A 20,934-nucleotide genomic window follows, 5' to 3' on the forward strand; every position below is an offset into this window, starting at 1 on the left:
CAGATTGTCTCCAGCATGATTATATTCTTCCTATAATTTGATTAGAATGTTATCACAGTTCTCACAGTCCCCATTCAGTGAATCTGCCCACCATCTACCAGTGTTTCAACATTTTAACAGCACGTTATGTTTGTGAGCATGGCTTTTGTTGTTAACCTGTTGGTTACTGGTTTATGAGCAAAGTCCATGATTGCATAAACTGTATTAAAGCTTCAAATTACAAAGAGTCAGCTGTGACTCAGTGGGGATTGGGGATTGCAGTTTCACTGCAGAGACCTGAGCATTAAATCCACTCATAGTGCAGGACCAGGTTTTCAGAAGTACTGCCTTTGAACTGCAAATTTTAAGCAAGACCCAATCTATCCCTTCAGGTAGATGTAAAAGATCCCATGGCACTATTTGAGAGAAGAATCTGGAAATTCCTCCATGGCTCTGGTCAGCATTTATCTCCCAAGCATATCACAAAAATCTTTAACATTGCTGTTTATAGGATCTTGCTGTGTACACATTGATTATTATGGTTTCAACATTACAACAAGACAATACCTCAGGAGTAACACAGCTGCTACAGACTGCTTGGAAATGTTATGAAAAGTGCTATTGAAATTCCAGGTTTTTTTGTCTTTTATTTTTATTCTTTTTCTCTCCTGTCTGCATTTTACTTTCCATTTCTTCCTCCTTTTTTTCTCTCCCTTCCTGTGTTTCTCTGTCTCCTTTCCTCTCTTCTTTCCTTTCTCACTCCCTTTGTTGTTTGTCACTGGTGGAAGTTAGGGTCCACAGCTCTGGGATACTTTGCAAATAAACTGCCCACTCTTGAGTCTGGGTCCTTACCTTGCAGGCCGTCCTCTGCACCAGCTAGCAGCGAGCAGTACAATGAGAGCTACGGCCTGATGGGCATGCAAGAGGGAGCTCTGCCATCTGACCTTTACAACAATGCTTCAGGAGATGGGACCCTGATTATCCGGGAGGTAGGTGTTGGGGTTGTGTGAAAAGATAGTTAAACCAAATGACTTTGTAATTACAGCTCTGGAAGGAACGAACCCAACTTTCATTAATTCATCTGCATAATTTCAAAAGAAATTAAATTGAGCAAGGCAATGTGGTCATTAGTGAAGATCACCTGCAGGTTATGGAGTCAGAGAGAGGGGTTTGAGGACCAATGAGAAGGGGATGAATAGAAAGGCATTGAATTTAAGAAAGAAACAGGTGGAGTAAATAAAAGATAAATATTGAAGGAGATGGAAATAAAAATCAAAGGCAAGAACTGCTGCTGCTCATTGCAATATCCTAGATACATCCATTCTCAATGGCAGTTGGGGTGGAACTATCATTGTCTTATCTAGGGAATATCCTTTTGATATAAGGCTGTAACCTTTTTTTTGCAATGGGCAAAAGATGATCTTACACGCTGGATGTGGTGGAGTAGATGTGGAGCTCCCAATATGGCTCCATACATTCACTGCAATGATTCTGCCAACTATTATAGGGCTTCTTCATGGCAAGAGCTTCTCTGATGTTATTTTAGTCTTGAAATGTAATGACGTAAGTTGCAACCTGTCACTGGCTCAGGCAAGTGGAGTGCCAACCAAGGAATCAGAGAATACACAATGCAGGAAGAAGATATTCGTGCCTGTGTCGGCTTTGTTAAGGAGTTGTCAAGTTAATCCCACCCCTCTTTCTTTTCACTATAGCCTGCAAACCTTTCCCTGTGAGTATTTGTCCAATGCACTTTTGAAAGTTCTGTTAGATTTTGTTTCAGTCTAGCCCTGTTTAGCAGCACGTTCCAGATCACAACTTGCGGAGTTATCTAAAAAACAATTCTCCTCACCTGCCTTCTGGTTTGTTTGTTTGATGGATTATAATCTGTACCTTCTGGTTACTGATCTAACTGGCACTGGGTAGTTTCTCTCCATTTTTTCTGTCAAACCCTTTGTGATTCTGAACTGCTCAGTCAAGTCCAAAGATTGTTGATGGAAGTAAGCTCCTTTCCTGTCAAGCGTTGAAGGTGAAAGACTAAGTATGTGCCTCTCCAATCCATTGCTGATTCCATCCTACAGCACTGGGCTCTCTCAAATTGCCCAAGTTGTGCCTTGTTGGCTGATAGTAAAAAGGTGAGGCATGATGTAGAAACATAGCTTCTAAATTTAACTTCAACTAAACGCATGATGTAAAACTCTCAAACGTTCTTCATCTTCAATGATTAATATATCCACAGACAAGCCTGGCCTTGATACTTGGCACTAAAGCTGTCAGGTAACATGACTACTGCTGGGCAAGATAACTTTAATCAATCTTTCCTTTGTTTCTGTTCCTCCTGTTTTCCCTTCTTCCCTGCAATGAATTCAAATAAACTTTATCAAAGGTCTTGTCTTGACCAATTTTGTATGTTGACTCCGCTGGACTTTCAGTTTCAAGAAGTGGAAAGATTTTTAATTATCCATTCTTGGGATGCAGAGTGGTAGTAAGGCTGGAATTTACATCTGCATCCTTAATTGCCCTGGAAGGAGGGGTAATGAGCTGCCTCCTTAAACTGCTGCTGTTAGGAAGGGACCTCAAGGATTTTGACACTGAAGGAACTGCAAGTCTGGATGGTGCATGACTTGGAGGTGAATGTGGAGGTTTTGGTGCGGGTGTGAGGGAGCTGGTCAGCAAGTAGGCTTGAGGGCCAACCCACATCCCAGGTTGTATCTGCACCCCAAGGATAGGTTTCCCTTTCTCGGTGGCCTGGCTGCTGAGTAGATTAAAGAAGTTGCAGAGGGGACAGCTCCATCATAGACGCTCTGTTGCCCTTTCTTCCCTGGGAATGCATCCTGCTGCTTCTTCCATGTTAGAAGGTCTCTTTGACGTCCAGAGTTCACCCATCATCCTGAATTGGACAGTAAGCCCAGACTCTCATTGGTCAGTTCATGGAAAATTGCTGCCATGTTACTGTTCACCAACTAATGCAACTTTTGTGACCTCTGTATCACTTTGATCCTTCCATTCTGAATCAAAGAGCAAAATCCGGCACTTGGACCTTTCTCTTCCCCTAATGTTTGATTGTCCCTGCACCTGCAACTTGGCTCAATCCTGTCAGAAGCTGCCATTTTATCATCATTCAACCTTTTATGGACAAGATCAGACCATTGAGACCGCACCACAATATAAGGGCAAGAACAATGGAATTAAACACTCAAACTTCAAGCCAATATCCTTCCCTATGCAGTCATATAAACACCTAGGAGAAACAAAAAAAAACAATGATAACTCTGACCAAAGATGGAAAAATGTTGCAGAGGTTTGTCCTCTGACCACTGCCTCTCCCCAATTCCCTCTCCTCACCTCCTCAAGTGATCAAAACCTACTCAGGCAATCAAGAAGATGCCGTGTTCTCTATGAAGACAACTTGCCTTTTTAATGGTGTGATCTCTGCCCAGGTCAGGAGCTGGTCTGGACCCCTCCTGGAGAGAGTTATCACCCAACATACCAACTACATTCCTGAGGCATCACTACCTTCAGGGAAAAGAAACTCTGCCCAAAATATTGACCATTCAAACTGTCCCCAGTTCCTGTCCAATAGCTAAATGTTAGTGATGCTATCATGCCATTGAATTATTTACTTTTTGACATCTGTCATGTCACTTCAGGGTCGACACTTCTTTGAGGAAGTAGACCAAAGTTCGCGCCTATCCAGTTGGCTTTGGAGTTACACCACCTGATCCATTTAGTTCTAACTCAAATCATAGAATCCCTATAATGTGGCCCAACAAGTCCATACCGACTCTCCAAAGAATATCCCACCCAGACCCATTCCCCTACATTTCCCCTGACTAATGCACCTAACCCACACACCTCTGAACACTATGGGCAATTTCTCATGGCCAGTTCACCTAACCTGCACATCTTTGGACAGTAGGAGGAAACCGGAACACTCAGAGGAAACCCACACAGACACTGGGAGAAGGTGCAAAGTCCACACAGTCGCCCGAGGCTGAAATTGAACCTAGGTCCCTGGCGCTGTGTGGCAGCAGTGCTAACCATTGACTCACTGTGCTAACCTAAATCAAAGCTATGCACTAAATTTTGATCTCTCTGTTGTCTGGGGACTAACAATTATCCAGGCATTGGAAGATAAACTTCCAGAAAACTCAGGAGAAAAATTACAGGGACAATTAAAAAAATTTTTTTTTGTCTTAGTGCTATGAATGTTTGACTGACAGCTGAGAACAAGCCAATTGGCTAATGGAACATCATGAAAGGAAGCATGTTGCATGACCACTGGTGGGAGCATGAAACCTCCAGGAGTTGAAGGGCCCATTGTAGCTCAATTGCCTTTGAGTCAGAAAAGTTTTGGTTCAAACTCCACTCCTTAGCCCTAAAATTCAGGCTGATTCTCCTAGCGTAGTATTGAGGGAGTGCTGTACTGTCATAGGTACTCTCTTTCACATGTGATGTTAAACCAGGATGCTGTCTGCCATCTCAGGTGGACCCAAACAATTCCACAATCATTATTTTGAAGAAGAGCAGAGGAAGTTGACCCCCAGTATCCAGACCATTCTATATCCCACAACCAATATCACAAAAACAAAAGGATTACCTCTTCACAATCAGACTCCTGTTTGTGGGAGCTTGCTTTGTAAAAGCGGCTGCTGCATTTCCTATATTATAATGGTTGCCACATTTGCAATAGAAAAATCATTGGCTGTAAAGCTCTCTTAGATGTCCTGTGTCTGTGAAAGCCAGTTATGGAAGTGCAGTCTTTCTCTCTCTCATCTGGTGAAGTTGGCAGCCCTGGTATTGTCCCAGCCTGTTACATGTTTTCCTCACCTCCATCTTCCCTTGCTTCGCTAGATTGGGGATGGTGCTGTGGTAGGGAGGGGATGGTGCCATTATGAGGCTGACTGATGTGGGTGTCAGTAGCTAGCAGTTTGTGCTTCACCTGTCTGTGTCTGTCTATCCATCTGTCCTGTCTATCTATCCATCTATCTATCTATCTGTCTCTCTGTGTCTCTGCAGAATTCTGGTGACATAAAGTGGACTGGCCATGTTGACAGTAACGGCTTTGCCAGCCACACCAATCTGCCCGATCTGGTGCAGCAAAGCCAGTCTCCTGCCACTACACCAACCGAGGCAATTGGGCGAACCACATCTCAACTCGCTCAGGAAAAGGACTCAGCAGCTGGGGTAGGTGGTGGTGGTGGTGATGTGGGTGTGGGGTACAATATAATGGGGAGGAATGTATCCTCTCACTCAAGTTGCCACTTCTATACAAAGAACTCAGCTGAAGAGCTTAAACACCCAGCAATGGGATTAATTGGACAGCTGTTTGAAAGAGCTGGCATGGAACACAAGGGGTCAATGGCCCTGTTTCCTGCAACACTCCCTTGCTTCCCTTGGGTGGGTCTGCAATAATTGTTCTGTGACGAGTTCTTGTCTAAACCACTGGGACCTCCACTTGACATTGACTTCTTACCAAAATTGCATGTTTTTTCTTTTAAGTTGCCACCCCATCACCTCTCCTGCCTCTAGCTGCTCCCACTCACTGCCAGATAGTTGCCTAGTTTCTAACTTATTGTGGTGCCAGGCTCCCAAAGAGTTGGTAGAAGCTGTTCAGCAGATTCTGACTTTGGGTTTGTATTTTGGAGTCACAGCTTTGAATGTAGTCAGCATTATACCAACTGGTATTTAGTAACATCCTGGCACATTCTTTAGCTCTTACATGACAGATTATGGGAAATCAGTAGCCTAAGGCAGGTAATATCTTTCACCCTTCCTGCCGTTTAAGCACGGTAATCCATTGCTAATTGAGGTTGGATCAAGATTGAGGTACTGCACTTGTTAATAACCTCAACGATTTGGGACCAAAGGAAAGTGTAGAATGTTCAAGATTTTGTTCAAGATTTATGTTGATGTTATTTAACCACCAAATCGTCCCCAGTAACGGAGCTGGTAAGTGGGTGGCATTCAGGACTGAGCCATACAGAATGTTACATTCTCCATGAAGATCAATCTCTTTTACTAAAAAAAAAAGAATGACCAGTTGCGAGCTGAATGAATGACATAAGGTTTTACTGTAACAAAGGAAGTATCATTGACTAAAGTCTATTTTCACTTTCGTGGCATTTTTCTTTAAATTCCATTAGCTCGGTTAGTCAGATGGCTGGTATGCAATATACAATGATACATAGGTTCAATTCTCACAACTGAAGCTACCATGAAGAATTTTCCTTCTCAACGTTTTCCCCTCGCCTGAGACATGGTGACACCATCAATCATCTCAGTTTCTAATGAGAGAGCAGCCCTATGGTCCACGGGCACTATTGTGACTTTGCATTGCCTATGCTTTAAACTACTGAAGGAAACCTTTCACTTGTATATTACTACCCATTGCATTTTCTGTTTTGTCAAGCAATTCATAGTTACTGTCAACTTCCAGCATTTTCCTGCATCCCCATTCTACCATACTCTAAGTGACCAACTCTGAGTGCTTTCCTCAGTTTTCATAGTTTCTTGAATTCCCCAGTAGCGGTAAGAGCTGTTCTGATGATTTTCCCCTCTGACCATACCAGGTCAAATCATCTGGAACCCTTTAATGGCTACAGGACATGTCATTGACTAGAGACCATGCCCCTCTCTGTTCACTGTTTGTCATATTCCTTGCTTATTCAAAAAGCCTGTGATATCAAAAGTACTTTTCTCTGCTCTCTTCCCTGTGGAACATGTGTGCCAACAGGATTGCTAGTTAGCTATTTTTGACACAAATTCTCTTTGATCATAGAAGTAAATGGGCATTTTACAGTTTTTAGTTTGATTTTGGTGCTTTGGGAGACTCAGCGTCTCCCCTTGCAAACTTGGAGATTGCTGCCATTATACGTGAGTGTAATTACCCTTCGCCATCTTGTCGGTACAACAGTCTGAGCCTCACTTTCAATCCTAATTCCTGCCTTTTGTTAAGAAGATTTCAGAGTAGTTCACATGATTGCATCCATTTTATCCTAAAAGGTAGGTGCAGTTTGAATATATAACGATTGGTTGTAATAAGAATAGCAAGGATCTAGAGTTCAATGCAACACTGAAAATACACAGGGTCTGTGAGTAAGTCTGCCCCCAAATATTCCCAAATCACCTTGATAAATTCACTCATGGAGATGACCAATCTAAGTTGCAAGGCGGAAAATGTTTTGGAGCAACTCCTCCAATGACAGGCTGAGCCTTGCTGTGAATGGAGTAACAGTGAACAGTTAGTTAAATAAATGGTAACAGAGATGCTGATGGACCCTTTCACTGGGGTGAGGGGTGTGGAAGTGGGCTTTAGCAGAGGCCAGAATCAAGGGCCACATTTGTCTGAGACAAGACATTCTAGTTTCTCGGGTGAAGTGAGCAGAACGGGGCTACGGGGATGGTAAGGAGTCTTGTTTAACGTTCCATTTTAAGGTTGTGTAAGTCTTGGAGCTCCATACTTGGGAAAGGTGTCTTGGATCTCACGGTAATTTTAAATTCAAATGAGTGATTGAGGCTTGAGCAGTAAAAGAGGTAGAAACTGCCTGGCTATAGTATTCAACCTTTGGGAATATGCAATGGAAGTGCATTCACTGCGACTTCACTAGTCATTGGAAGGTGTGTTTAAGGCCATGGGACGTTTCTTGTAGAAGTGTGTGCCATCATTTTGGGGGATAAACCTTTTGTTTTTACTGACTTACATTCATGTCTTGTGCCAACTTAACTATTCTCGTGTCTAAATTAATGCTTCCCTTGTACATGGTGCTCATGTTTAAGAAGAGTTGATCATTACTGAGCACAGTGACAAATTCTTCTAATTCTGCTCCAGTGTGAGTTCACTTGTCAATCTTAATACAGTAGATATTATTGGTGTGTGTTGGCATCACGTAATAAATGAATTAGAGGGAAAGAATACATCTCACCTGAAAACCTACAAAACCACTAAAAATCAAAACCAAGCCCCCAAAACCAAAATCCTGCAGCACATCAAAAGATAGTCCTTTAGTGAATCTCAAAAGGACATTTTGACCCTAGTTCAATGTCTATTCTATGTTTTGCAATAAAAGAGATATTGCATTGGCAGATCAAAGCTGATTTAAACCTGGGCCCTCACACTGAAAGAAGCTGAAAACCAGCATTGCTCCTCGTAGTGACCTCTACCAAATAATATAGGCATGTGAACAGCGGGTGACCACATCTTGCTCTCTGTTGGAATCTCTTACACATTGTGCATGAACAACTAACACTTGAACAAAGTGCAAAGGGAAGGTCACAAAAGGGAGGAACGCATGGAAGAAATCGAGGGAGATGTAGAAATAATTTGTAAACTGCCAACAGCTTTGACACTCAGTCAATTTTGGATGAAAAGCACCTTCAACTCAGTCTGCTCAGGATTTCAGAATGTCTTCACTCTGCTCAACTTTTCTAATTTGAACCTATAATGCAGTCTTTTTCATGCAATACTGAGGGAGCACCACATTGTCAGTGTGTCAATACTGAGGGAGCACCATATTGCCAGTGGTTGAGGGCTAAGGAAATGCCACATTGTGGAAGATTCAGTACTGAAGGAGTGCTGCCCTGTCGAAGGATCGATATTGTGGGAATGCTGCACTGTTGAATTTTTGTACTGAGACAGTGCTGGGCAAGAGTTGGACTATGGGAATTTCAGTACACTATGGTTAGAGTAGTATCTATTTATCAGCCAACAATTGAAATGACATACACGATCTGGTTATTTAATTTATTGTTTTGGGTGCTTTGCTGTCTGAAAATAATCATGTTTCTGAGGGATGTTATATGGTTTCTATTATCATCTGCAATGCTGGTTTTAAACCTGGACACCAAGTTCTAAATCTAACTTAACAAATTTTGTGTGATTCATTCACCAAAATGTAAGCATCACCAGCAAATTAGCATTTATTGCCCATCCTTAATTGCCTGGAGGGCAGTTAAGAGTCAATCACATTTTAAATTCCTTCAGGCCACTGAGATCAAGATGTTATGGCTGCTGATAATTTTAAAATTTTATTTTCATAGGATGTGGATGCTATTGGCTGGACCAGTATTTATCTTCCACTTGTAATTGCTGTTGAGAAGGTAGTGGTGAGCTACCTTCTTCAACTGCATTTGGTGTAGGTAGACCATGGGGGTCTACCTACCTATTAGGGAGGGCGTTCCAGGACTTGACCCAGTGACACCAAAGGAACTGTGATATATTTCCAAGTCAGGATGGTGTAAAGCTTGGAGGAGAACTTGCTTGGTGGTTTCTCCATGTATCTGCTGCTCTCCATTTGAATGACTGGATGTGTTTCAAGCTGCAGTCAGCCAGTCTAATGATTCCAATTTGGCTAGGTCACTGAACGAGTGGTTCACATTGGACTCTAACAAAACTCCTTCATGGAACAGATGGCAGTAGTTAGGCCCTGAAGTTGGCCTTGCTTTCAGATCCCTTCATGGCCTCACTTGCTCCTTATCTCTCTAACCTCTTTCCTTAAACCTTCAATCCTTTAAGAGTTTGGTGCTTTCTCAATTCTGGTGTCTTCTGCAACCCTAAATTTGATCTCTCCAGAACTGGCAAATGCATCTTCAGTTGCCTGTAGTTTAAACTCTGGAAGCTCATTCCTAAACCTTTCCACCTCGCTACCAATGTTCCTTCAAAATTGTGACAGTTTGTGGTCATGTTGCAATTGAGAATGTGCTGTATGAAGACCAGAGGCTGCTCATGGGCAATGTTCCCTTTAAGATGAGGGCATACATGACAGCACCTCACTCTTAAAAGGACTGTTCCGTTGAGTAAAACAGCTGTGCACAGCAAGCAGAAATTAGAGGGCATATTGCTGTGTCTCCTTTTTGCTGTCTATCTCCTCCTTGAAAACTATCCTTAAATCCTATCTTTTTGATCACCTGTCCAAATATCTCCTCATGTTGCTTTGATTGTGATCAGCGCTGTAGTTGATAATGCTCCTGTGAAATATCTAGTGATAATTTACTCCACTAAAGATATGATGTAAAGGTGGGTTTTGTTATTGCTTTAAGCTCCAAGGCATTAATGCTTCACCAAGATACAATACTTGGAGTGAAACGGTGTATTTCTGTGTTGCAGTATGGCCGGGGCACAGGCACAAAATCATCCTTCACTCCATTTGTGGACCCCAGGGTATTTCAGACATCACCCAGTGGCAGTGAGGAAGAGTCATCAGCAACAGGTAAGTGCCAATTGCAACGGGTAAGGACAGTGTCCACCTCAGGGTCTAACCTTTGCAGAACCATCCATAGATTTGCATTTGCCAGGGCAATGATAAGATGTCAGTCTTGGCTGAGAGATAGCACTCTGGGCTTAGTAAGAATGTCCTGGTCTTAAAGCCATTCCCCAAATCATAGGCCTGTCATCTTATTCTTTATATGGGATTTGGGAGTATCTATCAAGGCTGATGTTTATGGCCCATCCCTAGATATCCTTTTACTGAGTGATGTGCTGGGGTTTCATAAGGAACTTTAGAGGCAACCATATTTACTGTGCATTAGGAATCACATGTAGACAACACCAGTTGTCTTTAAGGACACTAGTGAACCAGACAGGTTTTCACAATCAATTGTGCCTTCATTACTGAGTTGGCTTTCTTAATTGGATTTTTTATAATTGCATTGAATCTCACTCAATGGAGAATTGGGATTTGAACTGATATCTGCTAAGCATTGGCCTGAGTCTTTGGATTGGTAGTCCAGCGACATTACCACTTAGAGTTGGATAGCTCATTTAGCTGAATGGCTGGTTTGCAATGCAGATTGATGGTAATGGCTCAGGTCTGATTCCATACCAGCTAAGGTGACCCACCTTCTTGACCTTGACCCTCACCTGAGGCATGGTGATGTTGAGGTTAAATTCACCACCAAGGATCTGAATTGTTAAAGCAATTGCTTTACAATTCAGTGGCTTTTTAAAAACGTTTTTCTCAGCAGTACCTGGCAGTCTTCTTGACTGACGTTAGTTGAGCTTGATTTGCTGTAATGATCCGCTCTTTGCTGCCTGCTGGAAATGAGCAACGAGTGGAAAGGAGTCGGCAAAGTAACATATGCAACCCACAAAACAACATGCAGAACATGTCGGCGTTTTTTTGGTGGTGGGGGAGGGAGGTGTAGGGTAAGGGGTCTAGCTGTCCACAAGAGAGAAAATAAACCAGTGTCAGGATTCTGTGGATAGCACTTCCAGCTCCGATTTTACAATACTGTGAGATTCATTCTTGAGGACCTGATCCCATGATCCACTGACACCAACAGTGCAATCCAGAGGATGTGCTTCACTGGCAAGCAATCCATCCATTGGAGAAGACCCATCCATCCCCCTCAGCCAAAGGTGAAAAATACCACCACATTATTTCCATGAAGGGCAGCAGAGTTCTCCCCAGTACTCAGCCAACAGTTAACTGGCAGTTAGCATCAATAAAGGATACAATCTGGTCATTAATGCATTGATCTTTGTGGGATCTTGCTGTGCACAACTTTGCTGCTGCATATCCTATCATGAAACAGAGAATTCACAGTGGTCAGGGTAGTTCTCTGGTATCATTAGTTATACCTCAGGGTGCCCTTTCCTCCAGTGACTTTAATTGGCTCTTATGTTTTCCCAGCAATGTTCTCCAGTGAGATGCTCCGACAGGAACAGGCAAAGCTGAATGAAGTTCGGAAGATCTCTGTGGTAAATGTCAACCCAACAAACATCCGACCCCATAGTGACACCCCGGAGATTCGGAAATACAAGAAGCGGTTCAACTCTGAAATACTCTGTGCCGCACTCTGGGGTGAGCTGCCTATCATCTCCATTCTTACCCCTGAGATCTCCCTGTTCTCCTCAATGGAATCATTCAAGTGACCATGAGAGGTCTCACATTAATCCCACTCTGCTCTTCACCCACGCTTGTACTTTTTTCTGCTGGGGCAGCAGCAGAAGCATCTAGACTGAGATCAGTGCTAGGCTTCAGCCACTGTCCCCTACATACTTGTCACCAGGCTGAACTTGCTGAAACTCCATCACTACTCATGCTCAGGTTATTAGGTAGGTCGGAGTGGCATCTGGAGCCTCAGTGTGCAATATGGTTTATCTGGGTCCACTAAATATTGGACTTATACAGAACACAAAGGACGATGGTTGTGGTTGTAGGGGTCAGTCATTTCAGCTCAAGGGCATCTCAGCAGGAGCTCCTCAGGGTAGTGTCATAGGTCCAACCTTCTTCAGTTGCTTCATCAATGACCTTCCTTCCATCATAAGGTCAGAAGTGGGGATATTTGCTGACAATTGTGCAATGTTCTGCACTGTTCATAAAACCTTGGGTACTTGCGCACTCCATGTTCAAAGATCTAGACAATATCCAGGATTGCACAGACAAATGGCAAGTAACATTCACAGCAAATAAGAGTCTTGACAATGACTATCTACAACAAGCAAAACTGTAGCCATCCACCCTTGACATTTAATGATATTTCTGAATCCCCACTATCTACATCTTTGGATCTACTAATAACCAAAAACTGAATTTGCCATATCAATACTGTAATTACATGAATAAGTCCAAAGCTAAGAAGTCCACAGCAAGTAGTCCACTTCCTGATTGCCTAAAGGCTTTCATCATCCACAAGGTGATGGAATACTCCCCATTTGCCCGAAGGGTGCAGCTCTAACAACACTCAAGCAGCTTGACACCATCCAAGACAAAGCTCCTTCGACAACACTTTCCAATGACCACTACAATCTCAAAAGAGATTAGCATCATATAAATGGGAAAACTACTACCTCAAGTTTATCTCCAATTCACTCACTAGCCTGACTTGTAAATATATTCACATTCCTTTAGCGTCACTGGGTAAAAGAAAATTGGTACTCCCTTCATAATAGCATTATTTGTGTAAATGGGCTTTTTCTTCCATTCATGGGATGTGGGTGGCTCTGGCTGGGCTAACATATATTCCTAGGGTGCGCTTGTGTCTGTTTGTCGATGTATGTCTCCCCATTCAGTCCTTGTCCATGTTGGACTGTGATGCTGTCAGACAGCATCTGATTTCAGTTGAGCAGGAACTAGTGTGACTGCACTTTGTAAGCTTGACTACGCAGTCCCATCAGCAGTTAGATTGAGCTGGTTAAATATTTCCCCAAACCATGGTGATCATCTTGATGAAAGTGGTGTGAACAAATAAAAGCAGAATTTGAGGCAACAGGAGGGATAAGAATCTGCTCCAAGTTGGCCATGTTCTTGGTGAGGACGAAAAGTTTAGATATCAGGAAAGATTGCATCTGATTTATTTCTACTGGACACCAATCTCTTCCTAATAGCTATTCTGGTTTTCCTTGTGTTACAGGAGTGAACCTGTTGGTGGGCACAGAAAATGGTTTAATGTTACTGGACAGAAGTGGCCAGGGGAAGGTTTACAACCTCATCAATAGGAGGCGCTTCCATCAGATGGATGTTCTGGAGGGTCTCAACATTCTTGTGACGATTTCTGGTAAGGGATCACTTGGCATATATGCCTGGTCCATGTCAGCCATTAGTAAACAGCTTAAAAGAAACTTTTGATCATTCAAGTTTAACAAGTTAATCCAACTGTCTTAAAGTCTTTCTGAGGTTTGGAAAGGCGGAGGCAGAGTAAACTTTATTCATTATTCAAAAGTCATGAAAATGCAACTTACTGAGAAGGACAGCAGCAAAGATCAGCTGAGATTTAACATGTAACAATTGTGCCAGACAAACTGTGACCTGGTGCTGTGAAAAGAAAAGTTCATTTTGATGCATTCTGTCCACTGAACAGGTAAGAAGAATAAATTGAGGGTGTATTACCTGTCTTGGCTGAAGAATAGGATATTGCACAATGATCCTGAGGTGGAGAAGAAACAGGGTTGGACCACAGTTGGTGATTTGGAGGGCTGCGTACATTACAAAGTTGGTATGTAACAAATTTGTTGTGCATTACTTGATCATCATAGACTTTGCAGATGTTAACCAATGTGGGAAAAGGGTCTGCCACCCTACTCACCCACAGCATGGCCACGGGAGGTGGCCTGCAAAACACAGAAATCAAGCCTGCCAACATATACGGAAACTACTCAGAGTGCTCCAGTCTTGACCAAACAGGCTAACGTAAAAACCAGACATGGCCAAGCCCTTTCTAGCCCAGGGAATACACTCCCTAAAATAGCTTTTCATAATCAGCTCCCAGCCCCGATCAACACTGCAGTCCCAACACATTAAGGGCAGGCTCATTTCCCATTGAAACCGATACCGCATAAACAAACAGGCCTCGGAAGACTTTGCTCGTAGTAGTAACAGAATGGATGCACCTGGATGCCAGGAGAAGGGACATTTTCACATACTTGTACAGCCGAGAAATACAATGAAGAATCCTCCAGAAGACATTCTCACCCACTCACGGAGATGGCTGGAATCTCCTGTGTCAATTATAAATGAATTGCTACTGCTGGACTCTTGATTAATTTCCATTCTGTTTATTCTTGTTTTAATCTGTTTACAACTTTCACCATTGTACTGTAACTGCTTTACAATGATCACCTTTGTGTTGTACCCCTACAAAAATATGCCTACACTTTCTGTTCGGGGAAGAGCATTTGGCCATCTGTGCAGAGAATCAGTTCTATGTCAGCCTGGTTAATTTCTCTTCCACGATATCGCTTTGTGTAATAAACTGCTTGCCAATTTCACTATGATCCTTCTTTGTGGTCTCTGATCCATTGGGCTCAATTCTCTGACAACTAATCACTTCCCCTTTTCTATAATGGCAGAGAATTGGTCATTGAGTTAGGAAATGTGGAATTGTGACACGATAGGAGGAGAGTGGTGGGCGGCACGGTGGCACAGTGGTTAGCACTGCTGCCTCACAGCGCCAGAGACCCGGGTTCAATTCCCGCCTCAGGCGACTGACTGTGTGAAGTTTGCACGTTCTCCCCGTGTCTGCGTGGGTTTCCTCCAGGTGCTCCGGTTTCCTCCCACAGTCCAAAGATGTGCAGGGTCAGGTGAATTGGCCATACTAAATTGCACGTAGTGTTAGGTAAGGGGTAAATGTAGGGGTATGGGTGGGTTTCGCTTCGGCGGGTCGGTGTGGACTTGTTGGGCCGAAGGGCCTGTTTCCACACTGTAATCTAATCTAAAGACCATTCGGTCCATCATGTCCATGTTGGCCCTCTGCAGGAACGATTTACTTATTGTCGCATCTTTGTCTCTGCTCCATCGACCTGCACTTTTTTCTTTTTCACTTAGAGACCCAACTTCTTCTGGAAGCTTCAGTTGGATCAGTCTCCACCACATTGAGGTGGCATATTTGAGATCTTAACGAGTCACTGCATGACAAAGATTTCCTCTTGTTGCCATTATTTTGTTTTAGTATTACCAAATACCTGTATGCTCTGGTTTGCAATATCTCCACCAATAGGAACAGCTTCTTCCTCTTTACTTTGTCCAGATTCCTTATGATTTTGCAACAAAAACAGAAATTGCTAGAGAAGCTCAGCAGCTCTGGTAGCATTTGTGGACAGAAAGCAGAGTTGACATTACAGGTCTGGTCAAGATTAGAGTGGTGCTGGAAAAGCACAGCAGCATTTGAGGAGCAGGAAAATCAGCGTTTCAGGCAAAAGCCCTTCATCAGGAATCAGACCATTCTTCATAACACATTTTGCGTATCTCTATCAAATTTCCTCTCAACTTTTTTCTCTTCAAGGCAGCAAGTCCCAACTCCTCCAACTTTTGAACGTAACTGAAGTTCCTCATATCTTGCTCAATAAGCCACTCTCTCAACCTGTCCTGCAACCTTCAATCATTTAAGCACAAATACTTTCAGGTCCCTCTGCTCCTACACCCCCTGAAAAATTGAAAGCTTTACTTTATATTTTCTGTCTGTGTCCTTTCTACTGCAATTAATCACATCATGCCTCTCTGCATTAAATTTCATTCGTCATATGTCTATCCATTCCACCAACCTGTCCACATCCTTTTGCAGTTCCAAACTATCCTCCTCATAGTTCACAATCTTTCCAAAATTTCCTATCATCCCCAACTTTTGAAATTGTTCCCTGCAGACCAAGATCTAAGCCATAGATATCAGGAAAAGCAGAGATTCTAATGACAGTCCTTGTTCCATCATTAGGTAGCTGTGGAGCAGGACCATAAGACACAGAATTTACAGCCAAAGATTACAGTGTCATGCAAATGAAATGATATATTGAACAAACCTAGATTGCTGTTAAGTCTCCCATCTTTTAGAATGGGTTGCAGGTTTCCGTTCCATAATATTAATCCCAGGTCAAGAACAGAAGTGATTCAAAGGAAGTGATGACCCCCACCTTTTAAGAGAAATTAGGGATAGGCTACAAACATTTATAAGGGGGTAAAAACAATGACTGCAGATGCTGGAAACCAGATTCTGGATTAGTGGTGCTGGAAGAGCACAGCAGTTCAGGCAGCATCCTGAATGATTCCTGATGAAGGGCTTTTGCCCAAAACGTCGATTTCGAAGCTCCTTGGATGCTGCCGGAACTGCTGTGCTCTTCCAGCACCACTAATCCACAAACATTTATACCCCACAAACAAAAGATAAAACTGAGTTAACATCTTAACAAGCATCAACCTTATTTACTAAGTGAGTTAAGCATTTAGTGACTAAGTACAAAATTGCAACAGGAGTAGACCATTCAGCATGATCATGGCTGACATTCTGCTCTGCGCCCTATACCCTCTTTCGCCCTATACTCTTTGATCTCTTTAGCTCTAAGAACTATGTTCAATATTTTGGCCTTGCCTCTTTCTATTGCAGAGAATTTCACAGGCTCATCACTATTAGGGTAAAGAAATTTCTCCTCCTCCTCACTTTTGAATGGCTTACCCATATTCTTAGACTGAGACCCCTTCTTCTGCACTCCCCAGTCATTGGGAATATCCTTGCTGCATTTTCCTTGTCTGGTCCTGTTAAAATCTTACAGGCTTTCTTGAGGTCATTCCTCATTCTTCTAAACTAGAGTAAATATCTTAACCAATTCAGTCCCTCTTCATACGTCAGTCCTACCATCCCAGGAGGTAAACCTTCACTGCACTCCCTCCACAGTCAGAACATCCTTCCTCAGATTAGGAGACCAAGCTAGCACATAATACTCTAGGTGTGGTTCACCAAGGCCCTGTACAATTGCAGCAAGAAATTTGTGCTTGTGTACTCAAGTCCTCTGGCTATGAAGGTTAACATGCCCTCTGCCTTCTTCACCACTTGCTGTGCCTCCATGTGTAATTTCAGGGTCTGGGGTACAAGGACTTCCATGTCTCATTGCACTTCCCCTTCCCCAATTTATCACCATTCAGATAATAATCCACCTTCCTGATTTTTGCCACCAAAGTGGATAACCTCAGCACGGTGGCTCAGTGGTTAGCACTGCTGCCTCACAGCACCAGGGACGCAGGCTCGATTCCAGCCTTGGGCAACTGTCTGCGTGGAGTTTGCACATTCTCCCCGTGTCTGTGTGGGTTTCCTCCCACAGTCCAAAGATGTGCAGGTTAGGTGAATTGGCCATTCTAAATTGTCCATAGTGTTAGGTGCATTAGTCAGAGGGTAATGGGTCTGGGTGGTTTACACTTTGGAGGATTGGTGTGGACTTGTTGGGCTGAAGGGTCTGTTTCCACACTGTAGGGAATCTAATCTAATCTATACTGTATGCATTTACCCACTCATTCAACTTGTCCAAGTTACGCTGAAATATCTCGGCATCCTCCTCTCAGCTCACTCTTCCACCCAGCTTTATGCTGACTGCAAAATTGGAGGTATAATATTTGGTTCCATCGTCTAAATCATAAACATATATTGTGAATAGCTGGGATCCAAGCACTGATCCCTGCATTTACCCCACTGGTCACAGGGCTGCCACTCAGAAAATAACCTATTGATTCTTGCTCTTTATTCATATCAGTACACTACAGCTTTAATTTTGCCTGCTAATCTCTTTATATGGGACTTTATTGAAAGCCTTCTGAAAGTCAAAGTAAACCACTGGTTCGCCCAGTTCAGATAATAATCCTTGAAAAATTCCAATGAATGTGTCAAGCATGACTTCCCTTTCATAACTCCGTGCTCTCTCCAATTCGATCACTGTTTTCCAAATGCTCTGCTATCGAATCCTTTATCGTGTACTTAATATTTTCCTCGCTATTGATTTCAGGCTAACTAGCCTATAATTCCCTGTTTTGACTCTACCTCCATTTTTAAACAATGGGTTTACACCAGCTACTGAGCAATCCACTGGAACTATTCATCGTCTATAGAATCTTGAAAGATAACAACCATTGCTTCCATTATTGCTAAAGCCACTTCCTTAAGTACTCTGGGAAATACATTGCCAGCCCATGGGGTTTAGTTGGCCTTTAATCCCATCAGTTGCCCAACACCATTACTGTATTAATTGTGATTTTCTTCAGTTCCTGTCTTTCACTAGACAGTGTATTTCCCAACATTCTTGCGATGTTGTTTGTATCCTCCTCTGTGAAGACAAAATTGTTTGCCACACCTTTTTTTTAGATTACATTACAGTGTGGAAACAGGCCCTTCGGCCCAACAAGTCCACACCGCCCCGCCGAAGCGAAACCCACTCATACCCCTACATTTACCCCTTACCTAACACTACGGCAATTTAGCATGGCCAATTCACCTCACCTGCACATCTTTGGACTGTGGGAGGAAACCGGAGCACCCGGAGGAAACCCACACAGACACGGGGAGAACGTGCAAACTCCACACAGTCAGTCGCCTGAGGCGGGAACTGAACCCGGGTCTCTGGCGCTGTGAGGCAGCAGTGCTAACCACTGTGCCACCGTGCCGCCCACTTTGTTTCAATCTCCCCTGTTTCTCACAAAAGTTCTTAAATAGAGTCTGAGCTTACCTAAGTACACATGCCCAATAACATCATTATGGTATAAAGAGCTTTTAGTTATCGTGGGGCCCACAGCAAGTCTTTTTCACATGGAAAAGACTCCTTTCCAAACTATAAGTGGGCGGCACGGTGGCACAGTGGTTAGCACTGCTGCCTCACAGCGCCAGAGACGCATGTTCAATTCCCGCCTCAGACGACTGACTGTGTGGAGTTTACACATTCTCCCTGTGTCTGCGTGGGTTTCCTCCGGGTGCTCCGGTTTCCTCCCACAGTCCAAAAATGTGCAGTTTAGGTGAATTGACCATGCTAAGTTGCCCATAGTGTTAGGGGGATGGGTAAATGTCGGGGAATGGGTCTGGGTGGGTTGCGCTTTAGCGGGTCGGTGTGGACTTGTTGGGCCGAAGGGCCTGTTTCCATACTGTAAGTAATCTAATCTATAAGATTCTATTAGTTCCACATACTCGCTATTTTCCCTTTACAAGTAATTTGGAAGTTACTAATCTACTTCTCAAAGTTCCTATTGAATTTGCCTCCATCGCTGTCTCAGACAGAGTATTATAGAGAGTAATAACGCACTGAATTTAAAAGGAATTCCCCTCACCTTTGAAATAAGCCAAAACATAAAACTGGATGCTGGAAATCTGAAACCAAAACAGATTTCTGGAGAAACTCAGCAGCTCTAGCTGCATTTGTGGAGAGAAAAACAGAGTTAATGTTAACAAAATGTTAACTCTGCTTTCCCTCCACAGATGTGGTCAGACCTGCTGAATTCCTTCAACAATTTCTCCTTTTGTCTCCTTACCTCTGCTGTGATCCGTGAATGTTTGGAATGCATTGCCAGCGGTGGTGGTAGAAGCAGAGTCATTAGGGACATTTAAGCGACTGCTGGACATGCACATGGACAGCAGTGAATTGAGGAGTGCACAGATTAGGTTATTTTATTTTAGATTAGGAATAATCCTCGGCAAAACATCATGGGCCAAAGGGCCGGTTCTGTGCTGTAATTTTCTATGTTCTGTGTTCTATCCCTTTTTTGCCAATTCCACCAATTCTTTTGTTTCCTTTCAATTTGCAGTTAAATACGAGAGGATTAGGTTCCTCGTAATCGCTTTGAAGAATGCAGTAGAAATTTATGCCTGGGCACCAAAGCCTTATCACAAATTCATGGCCTTCAAGGTACAACTTTTACAAAACAAACTCATGTTATTGTTTTTCCCATCAGCCATTTCAAATAATGAGCTTCTCTCGACAGTCTTTTGCAGATCTTCAACACAAACCATTACTGGTTGACCTGACGGTGGAAGAGGGGCAAAGGTTAAAGGTTATCTATGGGTCTCACACTGGTTTCCACGTGATCGATGTCGATTCAGGGAATGTCTATGACATTTACATACCGTCACATGTAAGTGCAATGTTCCACTGTTCTCACACTCTGATCCATGTTTGAGAAGCCTTCTGTCCTAGTTGCCACAGTCCAAGTAACATGTAACCCTACAACATTGTCTGTGTTGTAATGATTTAGAATGACATCACACTGAAGGATGTCATTTGCCATGATATCTGAGCCAGCTCTTTGAAATAACTATTCAGTTATTCTCACTCTTTCCTCCCCATTGTCCTCTAGATTGTTGCATTTGAAATATTTATCCAATCCTTTGTGAAAGTTACCATTGCCTCTGCTCCAACCACCCTTCTGTTATAACTCCAGCTGATGTTATTACTGGACAAGTCAGATCCAGATTGAAATCTGGCTTGAGAGATTTTTTTTTTTTTGGTTTTGACAAGGTAACTGAAACTCAAACGCTTCACAATAAAATACAATCTCATTACTTCCAATAGCATCCCACCACTCTACTTGAATATCAGGGAGAATTCCCTTCTCTATTCCACATAGGGTTCAGCTTAGCTGGGGCTTCAATTCTCAGTCATGAGAATCTGATAGTCTTCTCCCTGATATCATCATATAACCAAGCCTAAATTTGCTCAACTTTAACTAATACATTCAGAATTTTAACTAAACACTTCTGGTCTGGAACTTTTAAGCTAATCTC

The 20,934-nt window shown here is 42.9% G+C and overlaps 1 protein-coding gene across 7 annotated transcripts in view; it reads left to right on the forward strand.

The window, feature by feature from the left end:
• LOC122556119 (TRAF2 and NCK-interacting protein kinase-like) overlaps positions 1 to 20,934 on the forward strand; it is a 264,784-nt gene that overhangs the window by 240,428 nt on the left and 3,422 nt on the right. For all 7 annotated transcript variants that reach the window (XM_087993377.1, XM_087993378.1, XM_087993379.1 and 4 more), the window contains 8 exons: positions 839 to 968; positions 4,996 to 5,163; positions 10,082 to 10,184; positions 11,607 to 11,777; positions 13,330 to 13,473; positions 13,777 to 13,911; positions 19,959 to 20,059; positions 20,136 to 20,285. In XM_087993377.1, coding sequence (XP_087849503.1) covers positions 839 to 968; positions 4,996 to 5,163; positions 10,082 to 10,184; positions 11,607 to 11,777; positions 13,330 to 13,473; positions 13,777 to 13,911; positions 19,959 to 20,059; positions 20,136 to 20,285 — 1,102 coding nt within the window. The remainder of the gene's footprint in view (positions 1 to 838; positions 969 to 4,995; positions 5,164 to 10,081; positions 10,185 to 11,606; positions 11,778 to 13,329; positions 13,474 to 13,776; positions 13,912 to 19,958; positions 20,060 to 20,135; positions 20,286 to 20,934) is intronic.

This window comes from Chiloscyllium plagiosum, unplaced genomic scaffold, assembly GCF_037043375.1.
Source record: "Chiloscyllium plagiosum isolate Xiang-an unplaced genomic scaffold, Cpla_swu_hap1 HiC_scaffold_13, whole genome shotgun sequence".
In the NCBI taxonomy this organism is placed as follows: domain Eukaryota; kingdom Metazoa; phylum Chordata; class Chondrichthyes; order Orectolobiformes; family Hemiscylliidae; genus Chiloscyllium; species Chiloscyllium plagiosum.